The 25755-nt window shown below is 45.3% G+C and overlaps 1 protein-coding gene across 1 annotated transcript; it reads right to left on the bottom strand.

Annotated features, from left to right (window-relative positions):
* Window positions 1–3955: 3955 nt before the first annotated feature.
* Window positions 3956–6086, bottom strand: LOC143896521 (uncharacterized). The gene is made up of 2 exons (XM_077404422.1): window positions 4050–6086; window positions 3956–4000 (listed from the first exon to the last, which is right to left on the bottom strand). The coding sequence occupies exons 1-2, from the start codon at window positions 6084–6086 to the stop codon at window positions 3956–3958; spliced, it is 2082 nt and encodes a 693-aa protein (XP_077260548.1).
* Window positions 6087–25755: the final 19669 nt, after the last annotated feature.

The raw sequence follows: 25755 nt of genomic DNA, 5'->3' as shown, positions 1-25755 counted from the left end.
CAGCAGCAGCAGCAGCAGCAGCAGCAGCAGCAGCAGCAGCAGCAGCAGCAGCAGCAGCAGCAGCAGCAGCAGCAGCAGCAGCAGCAGCAGCAGCAGCAGCAGCAGCAGCAGCAGCAGCAGCAGCAGCAGCAGCAGCAGCAGCAGCAGCAGCATACTTTTTCCTAAAGTTAGAAAACGTAAATGCAATAAACGTGTGTGTGATATCTTTTAAATGTTTTTCGAACAAGCTTCGAAGAGCGAGGGAGCGAAGAAACTTGATTGAAAATGTAATATAATGTAAAAAATTGTAAAAAAAAAACTTGAAATTATGTTTATACAAATGTTTAACAACGGCAGAAATTGCAAAGAGAATAATTTTTCAAATATTTAACGACAGTCGAACGTATTAACACTTGGAATCATTTATACAAATGTTTAACAACGATAGACATTGTTGAAGTAAATATAGAATACGTACAAAAAGTTTAAAACGGGTTAAAATAGTAATAAAAAATTCTGATTGAATCCTTGTAACGATACTTGAGATGTTTTTTTTTTTAAATAATACTTGGAATGCTTTTTAAAAAGAACGTAGCGAAGGAATAAATTGACGTGAACACACAGAGTGCTTGCTTCGTATCACGGTCTTCTTTTCTACCGCGGTTCAATTTCAAACGTTTTTTTTTTTATAATTCTTCAATAGTCTGAGCTACCCGGAGAACGACTTGCAATTAATTTCAAGTATTTGTACAAGTCAATCCTTTACTTAATAATTTGTGTTATCGATACTTGAAATGCTTATTAAAAATCAACTAATGAAGGAACAGAATGACATAAACATACGAGTGCTTTTGCTTCATACGTCAATCTGTTTTGTTTCTTGCAGTTAAAACCCAAAACGTTTTCTTTCGTTCAATATAATTGTAAAACAACGTATGCGAGCCACAAAAGGTGCAAATTACAATTAATTCCGATATTTCGAATCCACGTAGCACGAGTTACTGGTCACGTACAAATATATACTTATATTTATTCAACTTTGCACAGTTGAACGTGCACAACGATTTCTTTTATTTATTAATTAAGAAATATAGTGTTAAAAAAGGGTGAAAATTGCTAAAAAGTATAAATATGTATAACGATAAAAATTACAATTAAATAGATATGTATACATATACAAATAATTTTATGAGAAAATTTTATTAATAAAATTTATATATATATATGTATATATAGATTTAATTGTAATTTGTATCGTTATATATATACACATATATATAATTTGATATATATATATATATATATATATATATATATATATATATTAGGGTGTCATTTTGAAGCAACTTTATTATTTTATTTCACGAATAGCATACATACTCGCAGAAAGGTAAAATAAAATACCTGTTAAAATTTAAGCCTTTAATATTAATATTGACAGGTCGCTCATCGCGATTTTGTATTTTTCATTGAGTAAGATAGAAAAAATTTTATAACTATCTGTTCGCGAATTCGCAGATTAATCCCGACGATGGGAGCGGGATGAGAAGGACGCGCGTGGAAGGTGTTCACTAATTATTCACTTTATTTTTTGTGTAACTCAGACCACAGTCTGAGCCGTCTTTAATGTATCGAAATTGTTACAGTATTACCTGAGAATCGATGAGCGGTGTATAAAAGAAAAGTCTTTGTATGATCGTTGCAGGCGAGCGACAATTATATCAATTGCCCTCCTCGTGTGGTGAGTCGCCCGTGAGCCGGTGAGACATGTGGCGGTCTGCACTCGCGCTCGTGTGAACTTGAGTCGTCGAGTTGAGGCACCAGAGTTGATGAGCGGTCTATTTCACAGTTTATGATACGATCTAAAACAGCGTGAGCACTGCGATGTGCACGATTAACCGAAGTCAATGATCAAACCGTACAAAGCACACGTTATGCGTCTAGTCAACGCGCGGCCATTTTCACAAAAGCGAGGAAGACGTTGGCGATGAGCGCGCCCGTGCGGGCGCGAGCTGCCGCGGTGATCGAGCGTCGTTACCCGATCGATGCTGCCATCTGATCGGACGGCGCAACGTTAATGGAATCTCGAACATTCCGCCCGCCATCAGCAACCTTGTTGATGATTCCTTACTCTTGATCCTTCATTCGGTTGCGATGGGCAGAATCGCAAGTTTGGCATTTGGCCGAGTGAGTGTCGTGGTGGCCGTCTTAAGGGTAACCACCCTAGTGAGTCCATCCTTGCCGGGGTGCAAAGCTGTTACTCTGGCGAGTGGCCATTTGCACGGTGGAGAGCGTTCGTCGGTAAGCAGCACGATGGACCCCACCTTAATGTTGTTGTTAGGATGATGCCACTTGGATATCGCCTGCTGGCGTTGCAGATAATGAGCCGACCATTGTGCCCAAAAATGTTGAGCACGCTGCTGGATGAGCTGCCATCTAGATAGTCGTGAAGTTGCTAGGTCAATCAGAGATGGCTCGGGTATGGTAGTGAGTGGACTTCCAATGAGGAAATGACTTGGTGTGAGCGCTGAGACGTCTTCCGGGTCGTCACTCAGCGGTTCTAAGGGCCGTGAGTTGAGAATGGCCTCGATTTGCGTAAGCAACGTTGTGAGTTCTTCCGTCGTGAGTAGAGTCTCCCCGATAGTCTGTCTCAGATGAAACTTCACCGATTTCACCACCGCCTCCCACTTGCCCCCCATGTGTGGAGCGTCTGGTGGGTTGAACTCCCATCTGGTGCAATCACGTTGTAGAATTTGAGCGATTCGTTGATGTTCTTGGGAACTCTGGATAAACATTTTCTTGAGCGCGGCGTCTGCTCCAATGAATGTTGTTCCGCAGTCCGAATACATGGTCCGAGCAATTCCCCTTCTGGCGGAGAATCTTCGAAAGGCTGCTATGAATCCTTCTGATGAGTAGTCACTGACTACTTCGAAGTGAATTGCGGAGGTGGAAAAGCAGACGAACACACAGATCCATTCCTTGTATGTTTTCGCACCTCGTCCTTTCCATGTTTTGATGGTGAGCGGTCCGGCATAGTCAACTCCTGTATGAGTAAACGGACGTGACGGCGTAACCCGAGAGAGAGGTAGTTGGCCCATCAGTTGATGAACACGGATTCCCCTCTGCCGAGCACACATGACACACCGTAAAATATGAGACTTCACCGGAGCCCGTCCGCCGATGATCCAGTAATTTTGCCTGACATGAGCCAATGTCAGCTGTGTTCCTCCATGCAAGGTACGCAGATGGGCGTGTGCAATGATCAGGGTCGAGAGCCGTGATTGGCGAGGCAAAATCGCCTGATGCTTGTTGTCTTGAGCTAGTGCTGATTGGTTGAGGCGGCCGCCAACTCGGATGATCCCTTGAGCGTCTATATACGCAGTCAATCGATTGAATGCGTGAGCAGTTGGTAGTCTCGAGTTGGCCGTGAGCATCTTGATCTCGTGCGTAAAGTATGCCGCTTGAGTAGCCTTAATCCAGAACAATCTGGCCTCCTCAAAGGCTGAGTGTAAGTCCAGTGGCGTGCGTCGGCGCCTTCCCAGAAGCGATATGAATCTGAAACAAAGAGCTGTTATTTTCAATAACTCGTTGAGAGTTGAGTACCGATATATCAAGTCCCAGTGATAGTCCGGTTGAGATGCGGCCGCATGTAACGCAATGCCAGGACGAGCCTCATGCGCGCTCAACTCGTCCGAAAGCGCGGGTTGAGATGGCCAAGCTTCAGGGGTGAGTATCCACGGTGGTCCCGTCCACCATAATGAGTGGCTTTGGAGTTGAGCAGTACTTAATCTTCGTGATGCGCAGTCGGCTGGGTTGGACGTACCTGGTACGTATTTCCAATGTGCGTTCGCAGTGAGCTCTTGAATTTGAGAAACTTGGTTTCTCACGAAATCCTTCCAGCGCGATGCATGAGATTTGATCTGCGTGAGTGTCACAACAGAGTCCGTCCACAGGTGAGTTGCTGTGACGTTCAACTTCAAGGCGGCTTGAACGTATTGCATGAGCCTTGAGAGCAGCAGTGCTGCGGTGAGTTCAAGTCTCGGGATGGTGAGCCGTTTGAGCGGTGCTACCTTGGTTTTAGAGCACACCAATGAGATCGTGGCGCCATTTGAGGCGTGGACGGTGATAAATACGACTGCTGCCATTGCTAGTTGAGAAGCATCAGAAAAGCCGTGAAATTCCACTGACGAAGTACTCCATGTGTTATACCACCGAGGTATTAAGATCTTGCGCAAGTTGGTGAGTTCCTTTCTGATGATGAGCCACCGTGATGAGAGCTGGGATGGCAGTGGTTCATCCCATTGGAGCTTATGAAGCCAAAGCTCCTGCAAGAGCATCTTCGCCTTGATCACGACTGGTGATGCAAAGCCTAGTGAATCGAATATCTGAGCCACTTCAGATAAAACGAGGCGTTTGGTGAGATGATCGGTATGCGACGAGATCCTTGTTGAGAATGCGAATGAATCTTCTTGAGGAAGCCATCGTAATTCGAGTATTTTGGTTACGCAATCGTCAAATGTAATTTGTGAGCCCTGGTCTTTCTCTGCTTGAACCGCAGTGAGCACGTCTGGATGAGTCGCGTGCCACTTGGCCAATGGAAAGCCGCCCGCCATGCACAAGTTCTTCAGTTGCAATGCAATTTGAATTAGCTGTTGGACCGTGTCAGCGCCTCCAAAACTGTCGTCGACGTATCGACCTTGAAAGATGGACGGCACTGCAAGGGGAAAATTATGGCCTTCGTTCTCCACCAGTTGTAGCAGCGTTCGTACTGCCAAGAACGGGGCAGCCTTGGTACCATACGTGACCGTGGTTAGATAATATGCCATTTCATTGAGCCGTTCATCGCTCAATAGAATTCGTTGTAAGTTCCAGTCATCTTCATGCACGTTGATCTGTCTATACATCTTGGTGATGTCCGTGGCAACTAGATGTCGAAATTGTCGAATCCAGAGCAAGACATCGGTGACGTCTAAATGCAACTTGGCTCCCGTGTGCATGATATCATTAAGGGAGCGGCCAGATGTAGATGCGCTCGAGCCATTGAATACCACACGTAATTTCGTGGTTGCGCTGTCTGGTTTGAGCACTCCGTGATGTAGCAAATAATATTGCGTGTGCTGACTGGAAACGGGTGAAGCCTTCTTCATGTGATTGAGATCTCGATATTCTGTCATGAATTGGTGATACAGACGTCGATAGTTGTCATCTCGGGAGAATCTTCTTTGTAAGCTTTTCAAACATCGATGCGCGGTGAGATACGAGTCGCCGAGAGTATCAGGTGATGATTTGAGGGGTAGTCGAATTGTGTATCGATCTGTTGAATCCCGTGAGACAGTACTCTTGAAATGTTCTTCACATCTTTGCTCGTCAAGAGTAAGCTCAGGATTGTTGCTCGCAGGCACTTCTTCCTGTGTCCAAAATCTCGACAGTAACTTGTCGAGAGCATCTTCCCTCTCCTGAATCGATGCACGATGCACTGTAGCGGATGCCGATGATGATGTGTCGACAGGTCCGAGAACGAGCCATCCGAAAATTGAGAGCTGGGCAATTGGCATCAATGTATCTTGTTTGATGATGTTGGACTTGATGATCTGCCCATATGAGTCAGCTCCAATGATAATATCCACTGGCCGTGGTGTCAGAAAATCTGGATCAGCCAAGGTTAACTTGGTGAGATGCGGCCATTCCTGTGGTGCAGCGTTGAATGATGGCAGAATGTTTGTTAACGTCTGCAGAATGTGAGCTTGAATAATGACGTCTGATCTTGAGCGAAGTGAGCGGAGCTTGAGTAATGCAACTCCTCGAGTTTGCGTGGACTTTCCGCCACCAATTCCGGTGATGAGAATGACAGAATGATGACGAGGTATGTTGAGCTGACGTATGAGCGATTCCGAGACAAAGGTAAGTTCGGAACCTGTATCGATGAGAAGCCGTACGTGCTGAGTATTAAACCGATGAGCTGATCTGAGCCAGGGCCGTAGCGAGTAATGTTGAGTGTGATGAGCGAGCCAAAAATGAGTGAGTGACGATTGCACCGTTGTCCTATTTGGATGCTGAGGCTGAGCTGGTGGTTGGCTTCGAAGATGAGTCGCTCTGATGTGCCTCATGCAGCATCGTATGATGTCAGTGAGTGCACTTCTTGCACCCACGTGAGCTCTTGCATGAGCGAACGTTGTGACGGCCGAGGCAGTTGAAGCACAGCCTCCGTGAGATGACTAGCTTCTGTCGATCGCCCGGTGAGAGTTCCCTGAACTTTGGGCACATCACCACGAAGTGCGTGCCGTTACAGCAGTCGCACGGGTACTCCGTTGAGCCGTCTAATGTATTGGTGCGTGCCGGTTGAGCTGCCACATAATGAGCCGTCGAGGAGCGTCGTGTTGTTGACGCAGCCCCTGTCGAGCTCCTTGAGCTGGCCGTTGACTCGATCATCTCGAGTGCTCGTGCTCGCGAGGTGAGAAATTGCTCGAGTTTCTCGAATCGCAGATATTCGCGCGCGGCGCCCAACGATGTCTCCCACTGCTCCTTGGTTTGGCGATCCAGCTGCCTAGACAACTGGTACACCAGGACGCAGTCGCCCAGATCCTGCGAGACGCCCAAGGATTGTAGGCCCTTGATGCCCTCCTTGAACGTGTTGAGCAGCTTGTCCAGTGCCTTGGCGTTCTTCTGCACCGGTGTTGAGCTGGCAAAGAGCAGGTCCAGATAAAACTGAATGAGCAGCCGCTTGTTCTCGTAGCGATCAACGAGAATTTCCCAGGATGGTTTGAGCGAGTCGCCGGTGAGAGGCAAACCGGAAATGAGCTGAGCAGGTGGGCCTTTCAGTGAGAGCCGCAGATAGTGAAGTTTCTCCACGTCTGTGAGCCGTTGGCTGTCTTTGTCAACCGCCTTGAAGAGATTACGATACGTAGGCCATGCCTTGTACACGCCCTTGAAGGACGGGATGCTGATGTCCGGCAATCTCTGCTGTGATTGTGAGGGCTGCGCCGCTACAGGAGCTGTCGTTGCAGCGATCTTTTCCGCCAATGCGCCCTTGAGCTTTGCCAGAGCGCGACGAGCCGTCATACACTCTTCCGCCTCCACGGCGAAGGCGTTTTTTGAAAAATACTCGTGAGAGATGAGCGCCGCCGGCCATGAGACCTCGAAATAGGCGTGTTCCTTGAGGAATGCCTTGTGCTCTTCCTCGAGCTGGATCGAGATCTGCAGAACCTCATCCACTGACGTGTCATCTGGAGTCGATGGTAACGTCTCGCCGATTTTCCGCACTGTCGCGATGCGGTTCATTTGTGTCTGCACTTTTAACGTGAGTTCCGCAGACAAACGCACCGGTGAGGCCTGGCGATCTGAAGTGCGCTTGTCGTCCGGCAGCTCGAGCAATGGCGAGGTCTTGCCGACCATCCCGGTTTTGGCGGGATCCGGCATGATGAGACGTCAATGAGCTGCGCCCGACGAAAGACCTGAGAGTCGAGACACGTATGAGAATTACTACACAAGGCGAGAACGTTCGAGAAACACGGTAGAGCAACACTACGCGAATCGAGAGTCTACAATGTCATGTATTGAACACGTGAAAAAGTCTGCTTTCACTCGTGGGAGCGCGTGAGCATGTTTTCGTAACACTCGCAAGCGCGCGTGAGAATGTCTGTACTTTACTTGCGGAAGCGCGCGATAATGTCCACGTGGCATGTCGTGGAAGGCATGCCCTGTTCACATGGTATGTGTCCGAGCTACACTTTAAGTTCCACGCATACGGCTCGAAGAACCAAATGTTTGCGAATTCACTGATTAATCCCGACGATGGGAACGGGATGAGAAGAACGCGCGTGGAAGGTGTTCACTAATTATTCACTTTATTTTTTGTGTAACTCAGACCACAGTCTGAGCCGTCTTTAATGTATCGAAATTGTTACAGTATTACCTGAGAATCGATGAGCGGTGTATAAAAGAGAAGTCTTTGTATGATCGTTGCAGGCGAGCGACAATTATATCAATTGCCCTCCTCGTGTGGTGGTCGCCCGTGAGCCGGTGAGACACGTTGCGGTCGGCACTCGCGCTCGTGTGAGCTTGAGTCGTCGTGTTGAGGCACCAGAGTTGATGAGCGGTCTATTTCACAGTTTATGATACGATCTAAAACAGCGTGAGCACTGCGATGTGCAGGATTAACCGAAGTCAATGATCAAACCTTACAAAGCACACGTTATGCGTCTAGTCACCGCGCGGTTATTTTCACAAAAGCGTGGAAGACGTTGGCGATGAGCGCGCCCGTGCGGGTGCGAGCTGCCGCGGTGATCGAGCGTCGTTACCCGATCAATGCTGCCATCTGACCGGACGGCGCAACGTTAACGGAATCTCGAACACTATCTAACAAACAGTAATACAGCATTGCGTTACATATATTTTTTGTAGTAAATTTATTGCTCTACAAAAAAGATCTCTTATCATTTTTTCATAAATTTAACGTTCAAAAGATATTCAAAGTTAAAGTTTGATAAATTTTATAAAACTTATTTTTGCTTCTTATGAAGTTTGTATCATATCGAGTATCAAAAATTATGAAATAATCAATACATATTTTTGTAGAAAGTTTAACGATCTACAAAAAAAATCTCATATTTTTTTCATAAATATAACCATTTAGACGATATTAAGGTTTATACTTTGAACTTTAAATCTTAATATCGCCTAAATGGTTATATTTGTAGGTTTGTAGATCGTTAAAAAAAGGGAAACGCGGATTAGTTACTCTCGGCGGGGGGAGAGTGACCTGTGCGAACAAAACCTCGGATGTAGAAATACGTTCCGTTAGCGATAATAAGTGTAATTCTTTAAATTTTTGTTACAAGGGGAAGTTAGATAGAAAGGATTGTAATTTTAAAATTGACACGGGTTCCGATGTCTCCATTTTAAGTAGAAAGTTCCTTGAGAAGACTAAAAGAAAAATTCGAGTTTGTTCGAGATCCGTCGAACTTTCCTACGCGAAACATCGGCTCGAAAACATTATTATATTTAACATCGAGAAATACCGATGTTTATGTGGTTCGAGCTCTGTCGAACTTGTGCGAAACATACGTTCCCCGCGATCCCCGCGCCCTCGAAGCCCATCGATCGCGATCACGCGTTACGAGAGTGCTTCCTTATTTGTCGAAGCACGGAAACGGCTGTTGTGACGCGTGATATGACCATGCGGACGAATAGCGATTCAGCTCTCATCGCGCGTTCGTTCCTGAAAAACAACCCTCTTGAGTAAACGGCGAATTCGCTCGCCGGACATTCAGTCGTTGCTGAGAATTCCTAGCCTCAAGTCGTGGGCCAGAACTTATAGCCGAAAGTCGTCGCGTATCAATCCTCGTCCAAAGACAGTACGGCTCTCTCCCTCTTAAATTGCTGCTTGAATCGCTACTCGCTCGTTTCGTCTCAAAGTGCGGATCTAAGTTACTTATATTTCTTCATTAAGTGTACTACTTCGCGAGGGGTCCGAAAACTTCCGGTCGTGCTCCGCTCGCGATAGTTCGTCTGCCGCGCGCTCAAGATTTCCGTTCGACGCGTACAAGATCTCCGCTCCGCGAGAGGCTTCGACACGAGAAGCCGAGACAAGATTTCCGTTCGCGATACCTGGCAGAAAAGTACGAACGACTCAGAAGATTTCCGAATCCGCGGCGCACGATCCGTTGTTCCCCCTCGCGTCTTTTCCGTTCTTGAAATAAAGACTATATATTTCTTTGTGCAATCTGTGTTTCGAGTGCTTTAATCCTCATTCCTCCCGCGAATTTACGACTCGCGTTACACACGCTTCTTGCTCAACTTTGAGCGGAATCCAGATTCAGGGCGACCGTCGGAAAGCGACGCCCGAACAGGGTTGAAAATTGTTTACTACGATATCCTACCGGGGAAAAGGTGCCTGTGGAGTTCAAAGTTGAGGTTGTAGTTCAAATCGGGGACGTTTCAGAAAAGGTTTCGATGTTCGTGGCTGAAATAAGTGACGAATGTTTGTTAGGAGGAGACTTCTTGAAAATCGTAAATTTAAGGAGAATTTTTTATTCAATTTTTAGAAAAATAAAGCTGAGTGATGGAAAAATTTTGAATTGCTCTCGGGTAGAAAATTTTTCCGAAAATGTCGCCCTCTTTTTAAGGAAACTATATAAAAAAAATTCTGAGGATCTAGAAAAAGAACAGAAGAAAGTTTTCGCTGAATTTTTTAATAAATTCTAGGATGTCTTTTCCGAAAACATAATTGCGGGCAATTGTGAAATTGTTAATCATGAAATTAAATTATTGAGGAGATGAGAAAACAGGGTGTGATCGGAGGAGTCTTATAGCCCTTAGATTTCACCGGCTGTCCTTGTAAGGAAGAAAGATGGTTCGATTCGTTTTTGCGTTGATTTTCGGGAGGTAAACAAAGTTACTAAAAAGGATTCTTATTCTTTGTTCAGGTTAGATGATATCTTAGATCAGTTATCAGGTTACAGTTGGTTTTCTACTCTTGATCTTAAGAGCGGTTACTGGCAAATTAAGATCCGTCCGGAGGATCGTGAAAAAACAGCTTTTTCTATTGGAAAGGGACTTTGGCAATTTATAGTAATGCCATTTGGATTGTGCAACGCCCCTGCCACATTTCAGCGATTAATGGAAAAGGTCCTACAAAAATTACTATCAAAGATTTGTTTATTATACTTGGACGACGTAATCGTTTTTGGTAAAAGTTTCGAAGAGATGATTAAGAATTTAGAGAAAGTATTTTCTCAGTTACGTTTAGCCAATTTGAAAATTAATCCGAAAAAATGTGTGCTTTTTCAAAAAAGGGTTAGATATTTGGGACATGTAGTTTCGGCAGAAGGCGTTGCTACGGATCCCGAAAAGATTGCTGCCGTGAAAGATTGGAAGATTCCTCATTCTAAGAAGCTGTTGCGCAGTTTTCTCGGTTTTTGTTCTTATTACCAAAAATTCGTGAAATATTTCTCTTCCATTGCCAAACCCCTTTTTACATTGACTGGAAATCAAGTTAAATTCATTTGGGGAAACGAATGTCAAAATTCTTTTGATAATTTGAAACAGGCGTTGACGTCTCCCCCATTACTTTCTTTCCCGAAAGGGGAGGGTGAGTTCGTGCTAGACACGGACGCCTCTAACATCGGTATCGGTGCGGTGTTATCGCAGATTCAGGACGGGCAGGAAAAGGTTATTGCGTATTTCAGCCGTGTATTAAATAAGACGGAAAAAAATTATTGTGTTACTCGACGAGAATTACTTGCAATAGTGAATTCGGTCAAATCTTTCCGACATTATCTTTTGGGTCAAAAGTTTATTATCCGTACAGATTATGCTTCCCTTAGATGGCTCATGTCCTTTAAAGATTTAGAAGGACAATTAGCTCGCTGGCTGGAAAAGCTCCAGCAGTTTGACTTCGAAATTGTCTACCGAAAGGGACTTTTGCACAGAAACGCCGACGGTCTATCCAGGCGTCAGTGTAAAGAAAACGGCTGTATATTTTGCAAAAGAATAGATTAGAGAAATGTTGAGGCGTTGAAAAAGACAGTCGCACAGATAGTTTTAGAGGGAAAAACTTTGGAAGATTGGAGAAAGCAGCAGCAGGAGGATCAGAGTATCGCAATAATTTATCGAGGTAAAGAGCTCTGGGGGAACGTCCGACTCGTTCTGAGATCTACGAGAGAGACGTCTCGGCGCAGATTTATCTGTCTTATTGAGATGCTCTTGTTTTGAAAAACGGCGTTCTCTATAAGAGGTGGGAAGCCCGTAATTTGAGATCTAGGATTTATCAACTCGTGGTGCCACGAAGTCGAATTAAACAAATTCTGGAGGAGGCACACGATTCTTCGTCAGGGGGGCATTTTGGAGTAAACAAGACTCTTGAGAAAATCCGGAAACGATGTTACTGGGCAACCTGTAAACGAGACGTGGAGGACTGGTGTAGGTCTTGCGAGGTCTGTGTTGCAAAGAAGGGCCTCTCGGGGAAGGGAAAGTCTCCGTTGCAGATCTTCAATGTAGGAGTTCTTTTCGAAAGGGTCCAGATGGACATACTTGGTCCTCTTCCTTTGACTAAATCTGGAAACAAGTATTTGTTAGTAATTGTATATTAGATTGCTTCACCAAGTGGGTGGAAGCATTTCCTTTAAAATATCAGGGCGAGAATAGTAGCCGAAACTTTTATTGGTCAGTTTGTTTCTCGACATGGAGTTCCCTCTGAAGTCCATACAGATCAGGGGAGGATTTTTGAGTCAAGGCTTTTCCCGGAGTTAGTGGAACTTCTCGGAATTAGAAAAACCAAGACTACCGCCTTGCATCCTCAGTCAGATGGTCAAGTCGAAAGACAGCATCAGACAATTATAAACTACTTAGCTAAGTATATCTCTGAAAATCAGAAGGATTGGGATCAGTGGATTTCCATATTTCTTTTGGCTTATAGGTCTTCGAAGCATGAGGTCACCGGAGTGACTCCTGCAGAGATGTGTTGTGCTCGAGATCTTAGGCTACCCTTGGACCTGTTACAAGGAAGCCCTCCGGTTCTTCAGGAAGAAGAGCCTGGATCGGAAGGCGGGTTCGTCAAGAGATTGAGAGAAAAATTAGAGGGAATACATTCTGAGGTTAAAAAAAGGATGAAAATTAAATCTTCTAGAATGAAAGCCTGGTACGACCGAAGTACTAGGAAGAATCTTCCTTGCGAAGGACAGAGAGTATGGTTTTATAATCCTCGAAAGAAGAAGAGGAAAGCCCCGAAATTGCAGAGTAGTTGGGAAGGTCCTTTCTTAGTTGTGAAAAGATTAAGTGATGTGGTCTTTTGTATCCAAAGAACGCCTAAGCACAAAAAGAAGGTAGTACATGCGGATAGGTTGTGACCGGACGGCACGAATTGAGCCCGATTCCGGCGGATAATATTCCTATCAAACGGTCGCCACTCGGTTTTACCTTAGTCTACCGAGAAGGTAAGTTTGGAGGACTCTATGTCCCACGATTATTAACTATGATCACGCACTCGGCTATGACCATCACTCTATTATACAATGTCCGTGCGCAGTATTAACGAACGAGTATTCGGTGGTTAAATACACTGATTAATAATGTCCGCACAATATTCCGTATCCGCGTGACCCAATGCCCGTGGTTGTTATATACTCGATAATTGCACTTCCGTTAATTAACAATGTATCCGAATTTCAACTCGCGTATTGTTGCTCACACTCGATTGTATTTGGCAATTAATTGCCCCTCGCTGTTAGTTAAGACGAGTAATTTAACGCGCTAGCACGCGTTGAGTTCTCGGTTGTAAAGTATAACGCGTATGCCGATCGTACAGAGTGTGATACGTGTGTTCGCCACGGCTATACCCGAGAGACTGCGTCGAGCGGTCGCTCTCGCTTGGGCTCCCCACTTATGCCGGCGCGCTCCCACTTCTCGGAATTTTCTTGATCGTCTATTGTTCGCGGCCGGCACATCTGGCGCGATACCGCGAAAACACGATGATTTTCACTACCCTCTCGCGTGCCCTTTTGCGCATCTCCCGTTTACGCTCGTTCTAGAAGGTTCCCGTGGAAATTTCCACGCGTAACGCAGTGCGAGAACCTTCCCTCCTTGGCACCGCTGCACCAGGTTTTCACTCGCGATTAATTTTCGACCCGGACGGCGCCGACCCTTGCGCACCTCCCTGGAGATGCTCCCGATGACGAACATGGGTGTTCTCCCTGTAGAAGATGTCCGGGTGACGTCGATCTCGTCGGCCGTTGACGCCGACACTTTGGCGAGGTTTCTCGGGACCTGGTATCGTCGTTCCGGGCTACTGTTCCCGTAGATGGTGCGTTTCCTAGGGATCTTCGCCGGAGCTCGACGTCGACCCCCTTGGCGGGTGTCCCAGGACCTCTCGCGACGGATTACGTCGTTTGTTCCCGTGGAAGATGCGTTTCCCGGGGAACTCGTCTGACCTTGACGCCGACCCCCTGGGAGGGTGTCCCAGGTCCTAGTAAGACCATTGGATGGCTGAGTTCCTGGCGAAAATGTGTTTTGCCGGGAGTTCGCCGGACGATGGCGCCGACCCTCTGGGAGAGTATCCCAGGTCCTGGTAAGACCGTTAGATGGCTGATTCCCTGGCGAAAATGTGTTTCGCCGGGAGTTCGCCGGACGATGGCGCCGACCCCCTGGAGAGGCTCCTCCGGTCCTGGCGAGTCCGTTGGACCTCTCTTTTCCTGGAGAAGTTGCGTTTCCCGGAAATTTTTACCGGGTCATGGCGCGCACCCCCTGGAGTTATGTCCCAGGTCCTTGGAAGATATTTCGGCCTGGTTGTCCCTGGAGAAGATGGTTTTTCCAAGAATTTGGTCTTTTCCCGGCGCCCACTTCATGGACGCGCGTACCGGGTCCGGGAGATATTCTTCCGTGCCCCCAATACGGGTTACCGCCGTCACTTTATGTCGGCGTTTCGCTTAAACGCGCTTATCGTCTACGATCATTATCGCTTAACCTATACCGACAACCGCTAAATAATATCAGACCTTTTTGATCGGCGGTGGATCAAAGTTTCAACTAAACTTGGATTTAACCTTATCGGCTGGATATGACTTTTAACCTAAAATTACGCGCGGTCTTTGCCGTCTTGCCGAGCCTGTATCAAGAGACACGGTAGTATCTCGTGCCGAGTACACGTGGAGCGAGACCGACCGTGACTCTTTTACGCGACGCGACGGGTTGCGAGTACCCGAGATGTTGAGATCTCGATAACGAGTAAACGAATCAAGTTCTAAGTAGGCTTGAACGATAGCTTGGGGTCCAATTAGGGGGGGGGGTTTCTCTCATAATATTCCGCTACGTGCCCTACGAGCGGAGATATTGCGACGCAAAGTCCAAATGCGAAAATTTATTTTTAAGATACTCCTCCTCCTCCTAACGCCGACGTCTCAATATTATTATGATTATCAGAGAAACGTCCCTTTCACTTTTTCGACGCTGGCGGCGCAGGTATCGCCAGTTTCGATATCGCGCGCGTATTTCGAAATTAGGTCGATAGACTTATCGGTTAGAAGGAAGATTTCTATTTACAATTAGGTAAATTAGGTATTATAATAAATATCGAGTCAACGGAAAAGAAGGTTCTCTACGCTTGGCAGAAAGTGCCGCTAGGGAATTTTTAAGTCGATTCTTATGAATCAAGCTTGAATTTGATGTCTATGTATCCCAGGTTGCCGATGACGAGGTCCAGATAGTGCGCTTTATTGTTTTCGGTGTCCAGGTGCAATAATACGTTGAATTCGATGTCTACGTCTCCCAGGTTGCCGATGACGAGGTCCACATAGTGCGCTCCGTAGTTTTCGGTGTCTACGTGTATCAATATCTTGAATTCGATGTCCACGTGTCCCAGGTTGCCGATGACGAGGTCCACATAGTGCGCTTCGTAGTTTTCGGTGTCCCGGTGTAATCGTACGTTGAATGCGATGTCTAGGTGTCCCAGGTTGCCGATGACAAGGTCCACATAGTGCGCTCCGTAGTTTTCGGTGTCTACGTGTATTAATACCTTGAAATTGATATCTAGGTGTCCCAGGTTGCTGATGACAAGATCCAGATAGCGCGCTCCGTAGTTTTCGGTGTCTAGGTGTAATAATACCTCGAATTCGATGTCTACGTGTCCCAGGTTGCCGATGACGAGGTCCACATGGCGCGCTTTGTAGTTTTTGGTGTTACTCTACGCGAGTCTATATGTGACGTCAAATCAGAACGTCACTTTCACTTTCGACGTGGCGGCGCAGTATCGCAGTTCGTATCGCGGCGTATTCAAATTAGGTATGATTTATCGGTAGAGAATTCTAGATTCTATTATTAAAGGTGTATATTGTTAATACTGTATGATGTCAGCTTATGTTATCGGGCATCGTATCCTATTATCTACCGCTGCCGAAAGAAGTTCTTAGCTGGAGAAATGCGCTGGAATTTAAGCATCTATGATCAGCTATTCGTGTCTAGTCCAGTTGCCGATGACGAGGTCCAGATAGTACGCTTCATAGTTTTCGATGTCCACGTGTATTAATGCCTTGAATTTGATGTCCACGTGTCTCAGATTGCCGATGACGAGGTCCAGATATCGCGCTCTGTAGTTTCCGGTGTCCAGGTGTAATCGTACGTTGAATTTGATGTCTAGGTGTCCCAGGTTGCCGATGACGAAATCCACATAGTGCGCTTCGTAGTTTTCGGTGTCCAGGTGTAATAATACGTTGAATTCGATGTTTAAGTGTCCCAGGTTGCTGATGACGAGGTCCACATAGTGCGCTCCGTAATTTTCGGTGTCTACATGTATTAATATTTTGAATTCGATGTCCACGTATCCCAGGTTGCCGATGACAGGATCCAGATAGTGCGCTTCATAGTTTTTGGTGTCTAGGTGTATTAATAACTTTAAATTTGAATGGGTGCGTTCAGTTGATACTTCGCTAGCTTAGCAATCGTGAGCAGTCGCCCGTTTATGTTCGTTTTTTCTCTTTTTAATCCAGTAGGTCAAAATAGAGGAAACGAGCAAAAACGAGCAACTGCTCACGATTGCTAGGCTAGCGACCGTCCCCGTAGTACGCTCCTCGAAATTTCGCGTACATCTCGTACATGGTGTATCATGACGATACAGAGCGGTACGGCGGGTTGCCCATTCGAGCAGGCGCGCATGGTCGTTCACAATTGCGTTGACTTTGGTGCATCACCTATAATCACTCGCATATCTTTTTTACAATAAAATGGACTTTGTAGCGCCCGAAGTTGCAATACAATTGTGACGGATTTGCGTAGCAGTAACGTTAACACAGAAGTCGAGATGACAATACAGGTTATAAAATAAATTTTATTAAGAAAACGAAAGACATTTTCTCTCTTACGAAAAAAACTCGTACCATAGTCCATCATAATCATTATATATTATAATTTTATTACTTAAATTATTTTTTGCACACAATGTTTATGCACAAGACAAAAGTCAGCAATTAGTATATGTGTGCAAATTTAAATTATAAGTCGGCGAATAAATTTTATTCAATGTAAGTTTAAATAATAACAGAAAACACCATTAACAAATCTTACAATATTCATTTTGTTAAATTAATAAATAATTTATCATTAAATTGATAATCAATTTAATATATCAATAATAATGAGCATTATATAATTTTTTATATAAATGATACTGCTGCAAATTAAAAATCTTAATCTTAAACTCATAAACAAGAGGTTTATTAGTATAAAATATGATACATTTTAAATATGATGCTAATAAATAGTTTATATAAGCAAATTATTATAATATTTAATGAATATTTTTTAGTAATAAATTTCTTGTAGATTTAAATGAGATTCAGTAGCATTATTTACATAAAGATGCTTATTAGCATCAGTATATTGAATTAATTATTAATGTTAACGATGAAATATTAATAATCTGAAATAAATGTTGTTAGACATAAGATCCGCTAATAATCGTTTTTATCGTTATAAATAACGATGGAAACTGTTATAACGGATCTCGTACCTAACAACACTTATTTCGGATTATTAATATATAGATATATTAGGGAGAAGGAGAGAAGGATGATAGGCCTCTCCGGCAGTTCTCTCGCACCCCCGACACATCATAAATCATAAAAATAGTTGAAAATCATACGTTTTGTATAAAAACAAAATAATAAAACGTTACAAAATAATAGCTGTTTTTGTTTATAAATACTTTTATTTTATTCTATATCACAAAAAACATCTTAAAAAAAATAATATAATAGATTCCTAACAATCTACAAATTTTTTTTTTGCAAGAATGGAGTAAGATTTTTTTTCATATTTGTCTATTATTGAATCAAAAATATTATAGAATTGTCACAAAGTTTTCTTTCTGAGAAAGTTAGAGGGATAGTATCAAGAATATTTTATTCTAACCTTAAGAAATTTTCTATTTAAGATTAAAATATTGTTGTTTCAATACTAAATATAATTAGCCCTATTTTGATCCTATTTTATGATAGATTTAAGAGTATTAGCGTTGTATCTAGAAATCTTTTCTGAGGGTGGCGGGGTTGATTAAGGGCAACGCGATGTTTGGCGGAGTGACACGCAAATCATTAACTCAGTCAGCTAACAAATGAAAAGGAACATTTATTGTAGAATAACTTTCGGAAAACAATGCGGCCATTTCGACTTTCATTAATCAGGAAAAGCAAATAGATAGCTGATAACACGGGCGTCAAGTTTTGAACAATAAGAATGGCAGTAACGCGGACGCCAGAAATAAGCGGAGAATTACGTTAATTTAGTAAACGCGCGGAAAGCGTCGTTGATGAGCAAGATAATACTGGTAGAAAACTAAACGCACAAATACTTCGAAATCATAGCAGTCATGCAGATAATAATAGTAGAGTATTAAACTAACAAATAATATAAAATAAAAACTATGAGAAAGTAATGTGCAAGTTTCTACTTGCACATTTTTTTATTATTTTAAAACATCATTTTTTGAAGTCTCAATTATTGAGACTTGAGATGTTCTAACTGTCCCCCTTAGAAAGAGATGAATAGTGAGTAAACTAAGGTTTTTTTTTTAAAGTTAACCGACGTTTGTAAAATCATAATAGATTTCTTCGTCATCCATGAAGTACTACTGTTAAATAAAATCAGTAACTTATACAGTCATTTATAAAATAAACGCTCGACACTCGGTCAGCTTCGCAAAGTTCAAACATCGATTTCATATCTTCTTAAAAGGGGATTAACATTTAACACTACACTGTGTTTTTTATATAACAAAAAAACTAATCAACCAAATCTTAAAGAATTATATATGGCATAGGGGGGGGGGTAGAAAAAATTGAAAAAAAAACTCAAAAAACAATCTCTTTTTTATAATAGAAGAGAATAAGAATTATTGATTTTTAATCTCAATATTGTTTTATTTTTATACTACTTCAGGTTGTGATAAGATTAAACATGGCAAGAATATTTTTTTGTCTCGTTATTAGAAATTTTTTCTGAGGGCGCGTTTTGTTATTTATAGGTCGAGCTAGCCGATTTCTCGCACACCGACTTATTTTGCCTTGAGTCTCTCTCTTTAGTTTCTCGCGATTTCGCGGACGCAAATTCACGCGTCTGGCGCCCAACAATAAAATTCGGTTAATGGAGTGTCAGGGGTGCGAGAGAACTGCCGGAGAGGCCTATCATCCTTCTCTCCTTCTCCCTAATATATCTATATATTAATAATCCGAAATAAGTGTTGTTAGGTACGAGATCCGTTGATAACAGTTTCCATCGTTATTTATAACGATAAAAACGATTATCAGCGGATCTTATGTCTAACAACATTTATTTCAGATTATTAATATTTCATCGTTAACATTAATAATTAATTCAATATACTGATGCTAATAAGCATCTTTATGTAAATAATGCTACTGAATCTCATTTAAATCTACAAGGAATTTATTACTAAAAAGTATTCATTAAGTATTATAATAATTTGCTTATATAAACTATTTATTAGCATCATATTTAAAATGTATCATATTTTATACTAATAAACCTCTTGTTTATGAGTTTAAGATTAAGATTTTTAAGATGCAGCAGCATCATTTATATAAAAAATTATATAATGCTCATTTGTATTGATATATTAAATTGATTATCAATTTAATGATAAATTATATATTAATTTAACAAAATAAATATTGTAAGATTTGTTAATGGTGATTTCTGCCATTATTTAAACTTACATTGAATAAAATTTATTCGCCGACTTATAATTTAAATTTGCACACATATACTAATTGCTGACTTTTGTCCTGTGCATAAACATTGTGTGCAAAAAATAATTTAAGTAATAAAATTATAATATATAATGATTATGATGGACTATGGTACGAGCTTTTTTCGTAAGAGAGAAAATGTCTTTCGTTTTCTTAATAAAATTTATTTCATAACCTGTATTGTCATCTCGACTTCTGTGTTAACGTTACTGCTACGCAAATCCGTCACAATTGTATTGCAACTTCGGGCGCTACAAAGTCCATTTTATTGTAAAAAAGATATGCGAGTGATTATAGGTGATGCACCGAAGTCAACGCAATTGTGAACGACCATGCGCGCCTGCTCGAATGGGCAACCCGCCGTACCGCTCTGTATCGTCATGATACACCCTGTACAGCACGGCGAACTTGTCGCTTTTGAAATTCGCGTTCACGTTGTCGTAGGGATAGAATTCCGAGTTGAGATACAATTTCACGTTGGTGAGCGTGCAATAATCGAATCTCGAGGCGTCCTCCGTGAATTCGTTTTGCCGTCCGGTCTGCAGCGCGAATATGACGTATCGCGGCTTCTCCAATTGTGGCGCGGCTTTCACGGCCCACGAATGCTTGGTCGTGCTCTGCAGCAGGGGAAATTCGTACAGATCCCAATTTCTGAGCGAAAGCCCACGCTCAGAAATCGTCCGCTCTCCAATGTTCGCAGTAGCGATAACTTAGTCACGTCGTTCAACGATACGTGCGGCATACGCCATTGCACCTTCATTAGCGTAATTTTAGGATCCTTGGCCGGATTTCTCGGCACGTATTTCCTCGGATCTACAACGCAATTGACGTCGTGACGAGCGCGTATCAGGATAATCTCGTGTTTCGCGTTTATCACCACGCGTCTGTAGTGCTCGCAGAAACCCAACAGATCTTTCAATATACGCAAAAAGTGAAATCACCGGATGCGCTGTTCAGATTCGATTCGTTTGTCGGATAACTCCATCCGGCGTTCTGCAGTCTTCTAGCTTGTTCGGGGGTCAGCGACACGTAGTTCTTTATGGTGCTGGTTACTCCGACGTTTCTACACCGATTGATCTTTACGCCGTCGAGTTTGTAGCGAATTTCGTCGAACATAAACGCGACGCAGTTGTTAACCAATTTCGTGTATTGCCTTTGATCATCCTTCCCCGCCGACGTCGTCGCGCCGTCGTCGTCGTGAATAAGGCGTCCCTCGACGTACAGGAAACTGTTGCACGGCAGCGTAAACAGATCCTGCTGCTGTATGGGTATTCGTATCTCGTCGTTGTACCCGAACGTTGTGCTGACGTACGGGTTATACGTGTGAATCTCGATTCCGACGATGCGCTCGTCGAAGATCGGCTCACCGCCGATACTCAGTATATGTCGACCATTATTTTTTCCCTTGATATAGAAACGACGCGACGGCGAGAAGTTTCTCACGGCGAGACCCAACGATCGTAGGAACTTGACGTTGGCTCTGCTGAGAACGGCTCTCCTTTCTCCTTCTCCTCCAGCTTTTCTCTTCCTTCACCACCGATCTCGTCGTAGAGCGGGCTAGCTCGCTCGTTCGTGCTCGATCCGTTCAAAACGAGCATCCCTCTCTCTTCAGGTTGCGCGCACACACACGCACGCACTTGCCGTCGTCCTCGTATATGCCGTAACTACCATCACTGTCGTCATCGTCGTCGTCGTCTTTCTCTGTTCGGTTTTTTCTCCTACCCGTTCGGCGCCAACGGTCTGCGTTTCTTTTCCTCCTTTATCCTTCATTTTTTCTCTTTCACGTTCGCGATGAAGAAGAGCGGCGCGCAGATATCTGCTCACGGCTCGCAGCTCGTACGACCCTTCCGGAACGACGATCTTCCGGTCGTCCTCGCCGAAGTAGAATCGATTATTCGCGGACGTAACGTTCGGTATCGAATTGTACGTCTCGAAAGTTGTTAAACCCAGCGTATATTCGCCGTCGCTCAGGTCCAAAGCGGGAAAGTGACTCGCCGTGAGAACGCTGTTGGTTCCAGATAACATGAGCGTCAGCGACATCGCGGGAGAACGTCGATCGTTCGCCACTCCCCCAATCGATCTCGCGGAGAAATTGCAGGCACAGCTGTCCGCAGATTCTCTGATCGAACGTCTGAAACGCTCGATGATTGTAGGTCACGATTGCGCTATCGCCGCCACCGAGATATCGCGCGAGATCCCTCGGCGGACGAAAATCTCCGAACGCGTCTAAATAGATGGCCGCGTACCCTCTTTTCGCGTAAGCAACCCAATGCGTGCCAGGACCCGCCGCGTCGTCGAGATTCACGATGCCGCACTCCGAGTGTCGCACCCTCGTCGGCAAAACGTCGCGCATAAACACTCCACGGAAGAACGGTATGCGCAGGCGACGCGCCGCTCGATCAAGCTGCTCGTTCGTCGTGACGCCGTACGGCGGCAGGCGCGCTAACGTCGTTTTTCCATACCCATGCCCATTTTCATCTTCGCCTTCATAGCCGCCCATACGGCCGCCGCGGCGAGTCTCTCACCGACCGTGGAGTCCTTCGCGGTGACGCGCTCGCGCGCCCTCTCGGCGAGCGATCGATCGGCGACGTGTCGTTCGGCGAGCTCGCCGCTTCGGGGGTACGCGACGTCGTGCTCTCGACACGTCGCGTCCAACGGATTTATACCTTTTTTACCGCGCGCTAGTCTCTTCGCTAGACGCGTACCGGGTCCGCAGAACTGATAGCCGGGTACGTGCAGCTCGAAGGGAAGAGCGTTTATCGCGCGATCAAGCAGACCGGCGCCGCACGCGCGTCGCATTCGATCGCGGTTGCTGGGAGGGCTTTCTTTTTTTTTTACTAAAAAAAAACTGTTTTTCCTTTGCTTATTCAGGTGAGTCGACGACTCACCGTTCGGGGTGAGCGCGCGGTTGCACTCGTAGCAGTCTTTAATGAGTGGCGGAGGACCGTCTATGTGCGATCGCTGCCACGGACGATTGTAATGTTCCCTACACGGGCAATATCTCTGCACCTCGGGATCCGCTTTTATGTGTTCCGGTAAACGGTCCCACAACAGATGCACGAATTTCTCAAAATTACGCAACAGAACGATCTTCGGAACGAATTCCAACTCCTCGGCCGTTAGATTAAGAATATCGTGTCTGTCCGTCAGTATCAGAAACATCTCGATTACCGATGCACGCGCGCGAACGATTCGTTGCTTTCAGATTAATTTTTTTTGTACGGATGCGACGACACGCTCGCGCTACTTATATAGTACGAATCGCGGTGCGCTCTTTAGCGCCTCCTTGCGCGCGATGTCCGTGAACAAATTCGGCATGTCTCTGACAAATCGGAGCAACGGTGACGGTGCGTCCACGGTGAGATTGCGCTCCTCGATCGAATCCCTGCGCAATTACACGCGCAACAACGCGCTCTTCGTGAGCGAAAATTCCTAAGATGCGAGGGAGCGCAAGATACGGTGGGTAGCCGCGCCGGAGGACAGCGACGACGCAGCGAACAAGACCTACGTCGATATCTGGTTTGCATATGCCAAGTTCGATGTGATGAAAGATGTCAAACGTGAAATAGCGACGCTGAGGAACGACACGCTCTTCTCGAATCAGGGGCATTACGAGGCAATGGGGCGCATGATACGACGCGTAGCCGCGCCGGACGTCGGTTCCGACGCGGCGAACAGGAGCTACGTAGATGGCGCAATCGAACAACTGAGAAGCGTGGTGACCGGAGAGATCAAGAAGAACGATGCTACCGCGAAATTGAGAGGTGGGATAGCGACGGTGAGAAACGACGCGCTCAGTTTGAACGAGGATTCCTACGACGCGAAGGAGCGCAGGATACGGCGGGTAGCCGAGCCGCAGTACGAGACCGACGCGACGAGCAAGAAATACGTCGATTTCAGGATTTATCGGCTGCAGAACTACGCGCTCGGTTTGAACAACGAGGATTCCTACGACGCGAGGGAGCGCAAGATACGGCGAGTGGCCGCGCCGGAGGACGACGGCGACGCGACGAACAGGAGCTTCGTCGAGGGAGCGATCGCTGAGGCCAAAAAGAATTCGAGATACCTGATAAGAGAATTTAAAAACCAGTTCCTCGATGTAAAAAAGACCGTGGAAAAGCACGACGAAAAGATCGCCAAAATTCAGGGTATTTTGAACCTTCTCAAACAATGAGCGCGGAGAAACGAAGACTTGTGAAGGAACTGCACGCGCCGGCAAGGAAGAACTTTCCCCGTCGCCGCGTCGTAGTGCGCGGTTACGACGATCTGTGGCAAGCCGACGTGGTCAAGATACGTCCCTATTCGCAACAAAACGCGGGTAACAATTACATTCTGACGGTCATCGACGTGCTGAGCAAGTACGCCTGGGCGATCCCGCTCAAGACCAAGAGCGAAAAGGAGGTCGCAACGGCACTCCGAAAGATCTTTCGCGAGGACGCGCGATGCCCTGAGAATCTGCAGACGGACAAGGGAAAGGAATTCTACAACGCCGACGTGCGCGAGATCCTCGACGCGCTCAAGGTGAATCACTACTCCACGTATTCGGTGATGAAAGCGTCGGTGCTGGAGAGATTCAATCGCACGTTGAAGAACGACATGTGGAAGCTCTTCACGCTTCAGGGATCGTACAAATGGATCGACTCACTGCCGAGCCCCCTGTCAAATTACAATCGTCGCAGACACAGAACGATCGGAATGCGTCCGGCGGACGTGACGCCCACCGTCGCCGAAAGGCTGCTGCGCACGGTGTACAGTCGCGCGAAGATCGCCGCGCCGGCGAGGTTTCGAGTCGACGACCCGGTGCGCGTGAGCAAATTCAAAACGATCTTCGAGAAGGGCTACACACCCAATTGGACCACCGAGATCTTTCGCATAGGCAGAGTGCAAAGGACCAATCCCGTTACGTATCTGCTAAAGGACATTTGCGGGGAAGCGATAGCCGGAGGGTTCTACGAACACGAGTTGCTGCGCGGCTCCGATCCCGACGTCTATCTCGTGGAAAAGGTCCTGCGTAAGCGCGGCAATCAAGTGTACGTGAAATGGCTGGGAATGGACAGTTTGCACAATTCGTAGATAGATAAGGCATCTGTATTGTAACAAAAAAAAAAAATTAGACACACAACATGTACTTTATTATTAATAAAAAAAAGTATACACATTCATCGGTATTTTTTTCTACGTATTGATCTTACGATAATACAATTTTAGAAAACGTATGATATTTGCAATGTCTCCGTCTTGCCGTGGGTGCGAGGATGCCTTAGGATGCAAGGGGGTGACTGATACACAACTCGTTATGAAATGCACTCTGATATATATATTCTCTTTCAGCCTCGCCGCGTGGCTTACACTCACTCGACTTCCGGCTTACATATCTCCGCGAGCGCCTCGCTTTTCTTACACACTCTCGTTCGCCAGTACGTGGTGCCCTCTCTCTCTACGCGCATACACCACAATATTGTTTTATTTTTTTACAACGGTATTCCGTAATGTCCCCAGGGAAGCGTTTCCACGCTGTCCAACCTCACGCATCGCTTGTCGTCGTGCGGACTGAGAGCAAGATTTTGCTCCGACACGGTGTAAACGTCGTGCAGGCACAAGCGTATGCACGACTGGCGCGTTTTCAGCTCGCGCGCGTTTCGCAGGCACGCCAAGTAATCCTCGAACGTGATCCTCTTTGCGACTACGTTTCTCTTGACGCCCTTTATTCTCTTGGTGTCGTCGCGTCCGAGTACCTTGTAAGCGTACATTTTCGCTCTGAGGCCCACGAACTCCATCATGATCGCGCCGTTGTTCTCGTCCTTCATCAAACCGGGCACCTTCTTGTTGACGCGCGGCATACCGTGCGCGTTATTCTCCGCGTAATCGCTCGTGTCGAATCTGTCTTCAGTCGCGTCTTATAAGCTCGTACGCGTCTTCGCACTCCAGCGAATAGATCAAACTGTCGGTATCGGTGTAAAAAATTTGACTCCGGTCGCGATAAAGCGGCGCCATGTAGTCGTAGTGAAAATCGTAGAGGCGCGTC

The sequence above is a fragment of the Temnothorax americanus genome, unplaced genomic scaffold (genome assembly GCF_048541705.1).
Source record: "Temnothorax americanus isolate GAGA-0224 unplaced genomic scaffold, ASM4854170v1 Scaffold189, whole genome shotgun sequence".
NCBI classification, from domain to species: domain Eukaryota; kingdom Metazoa; phylum Arthropoda; class Insecta; order Hymenoptera; family Formicidae; genus Temnothorax; species Temnothorax americanus.
This window is presented reverse-complemented; position numbering and strand designations above follow the sequence as displayed.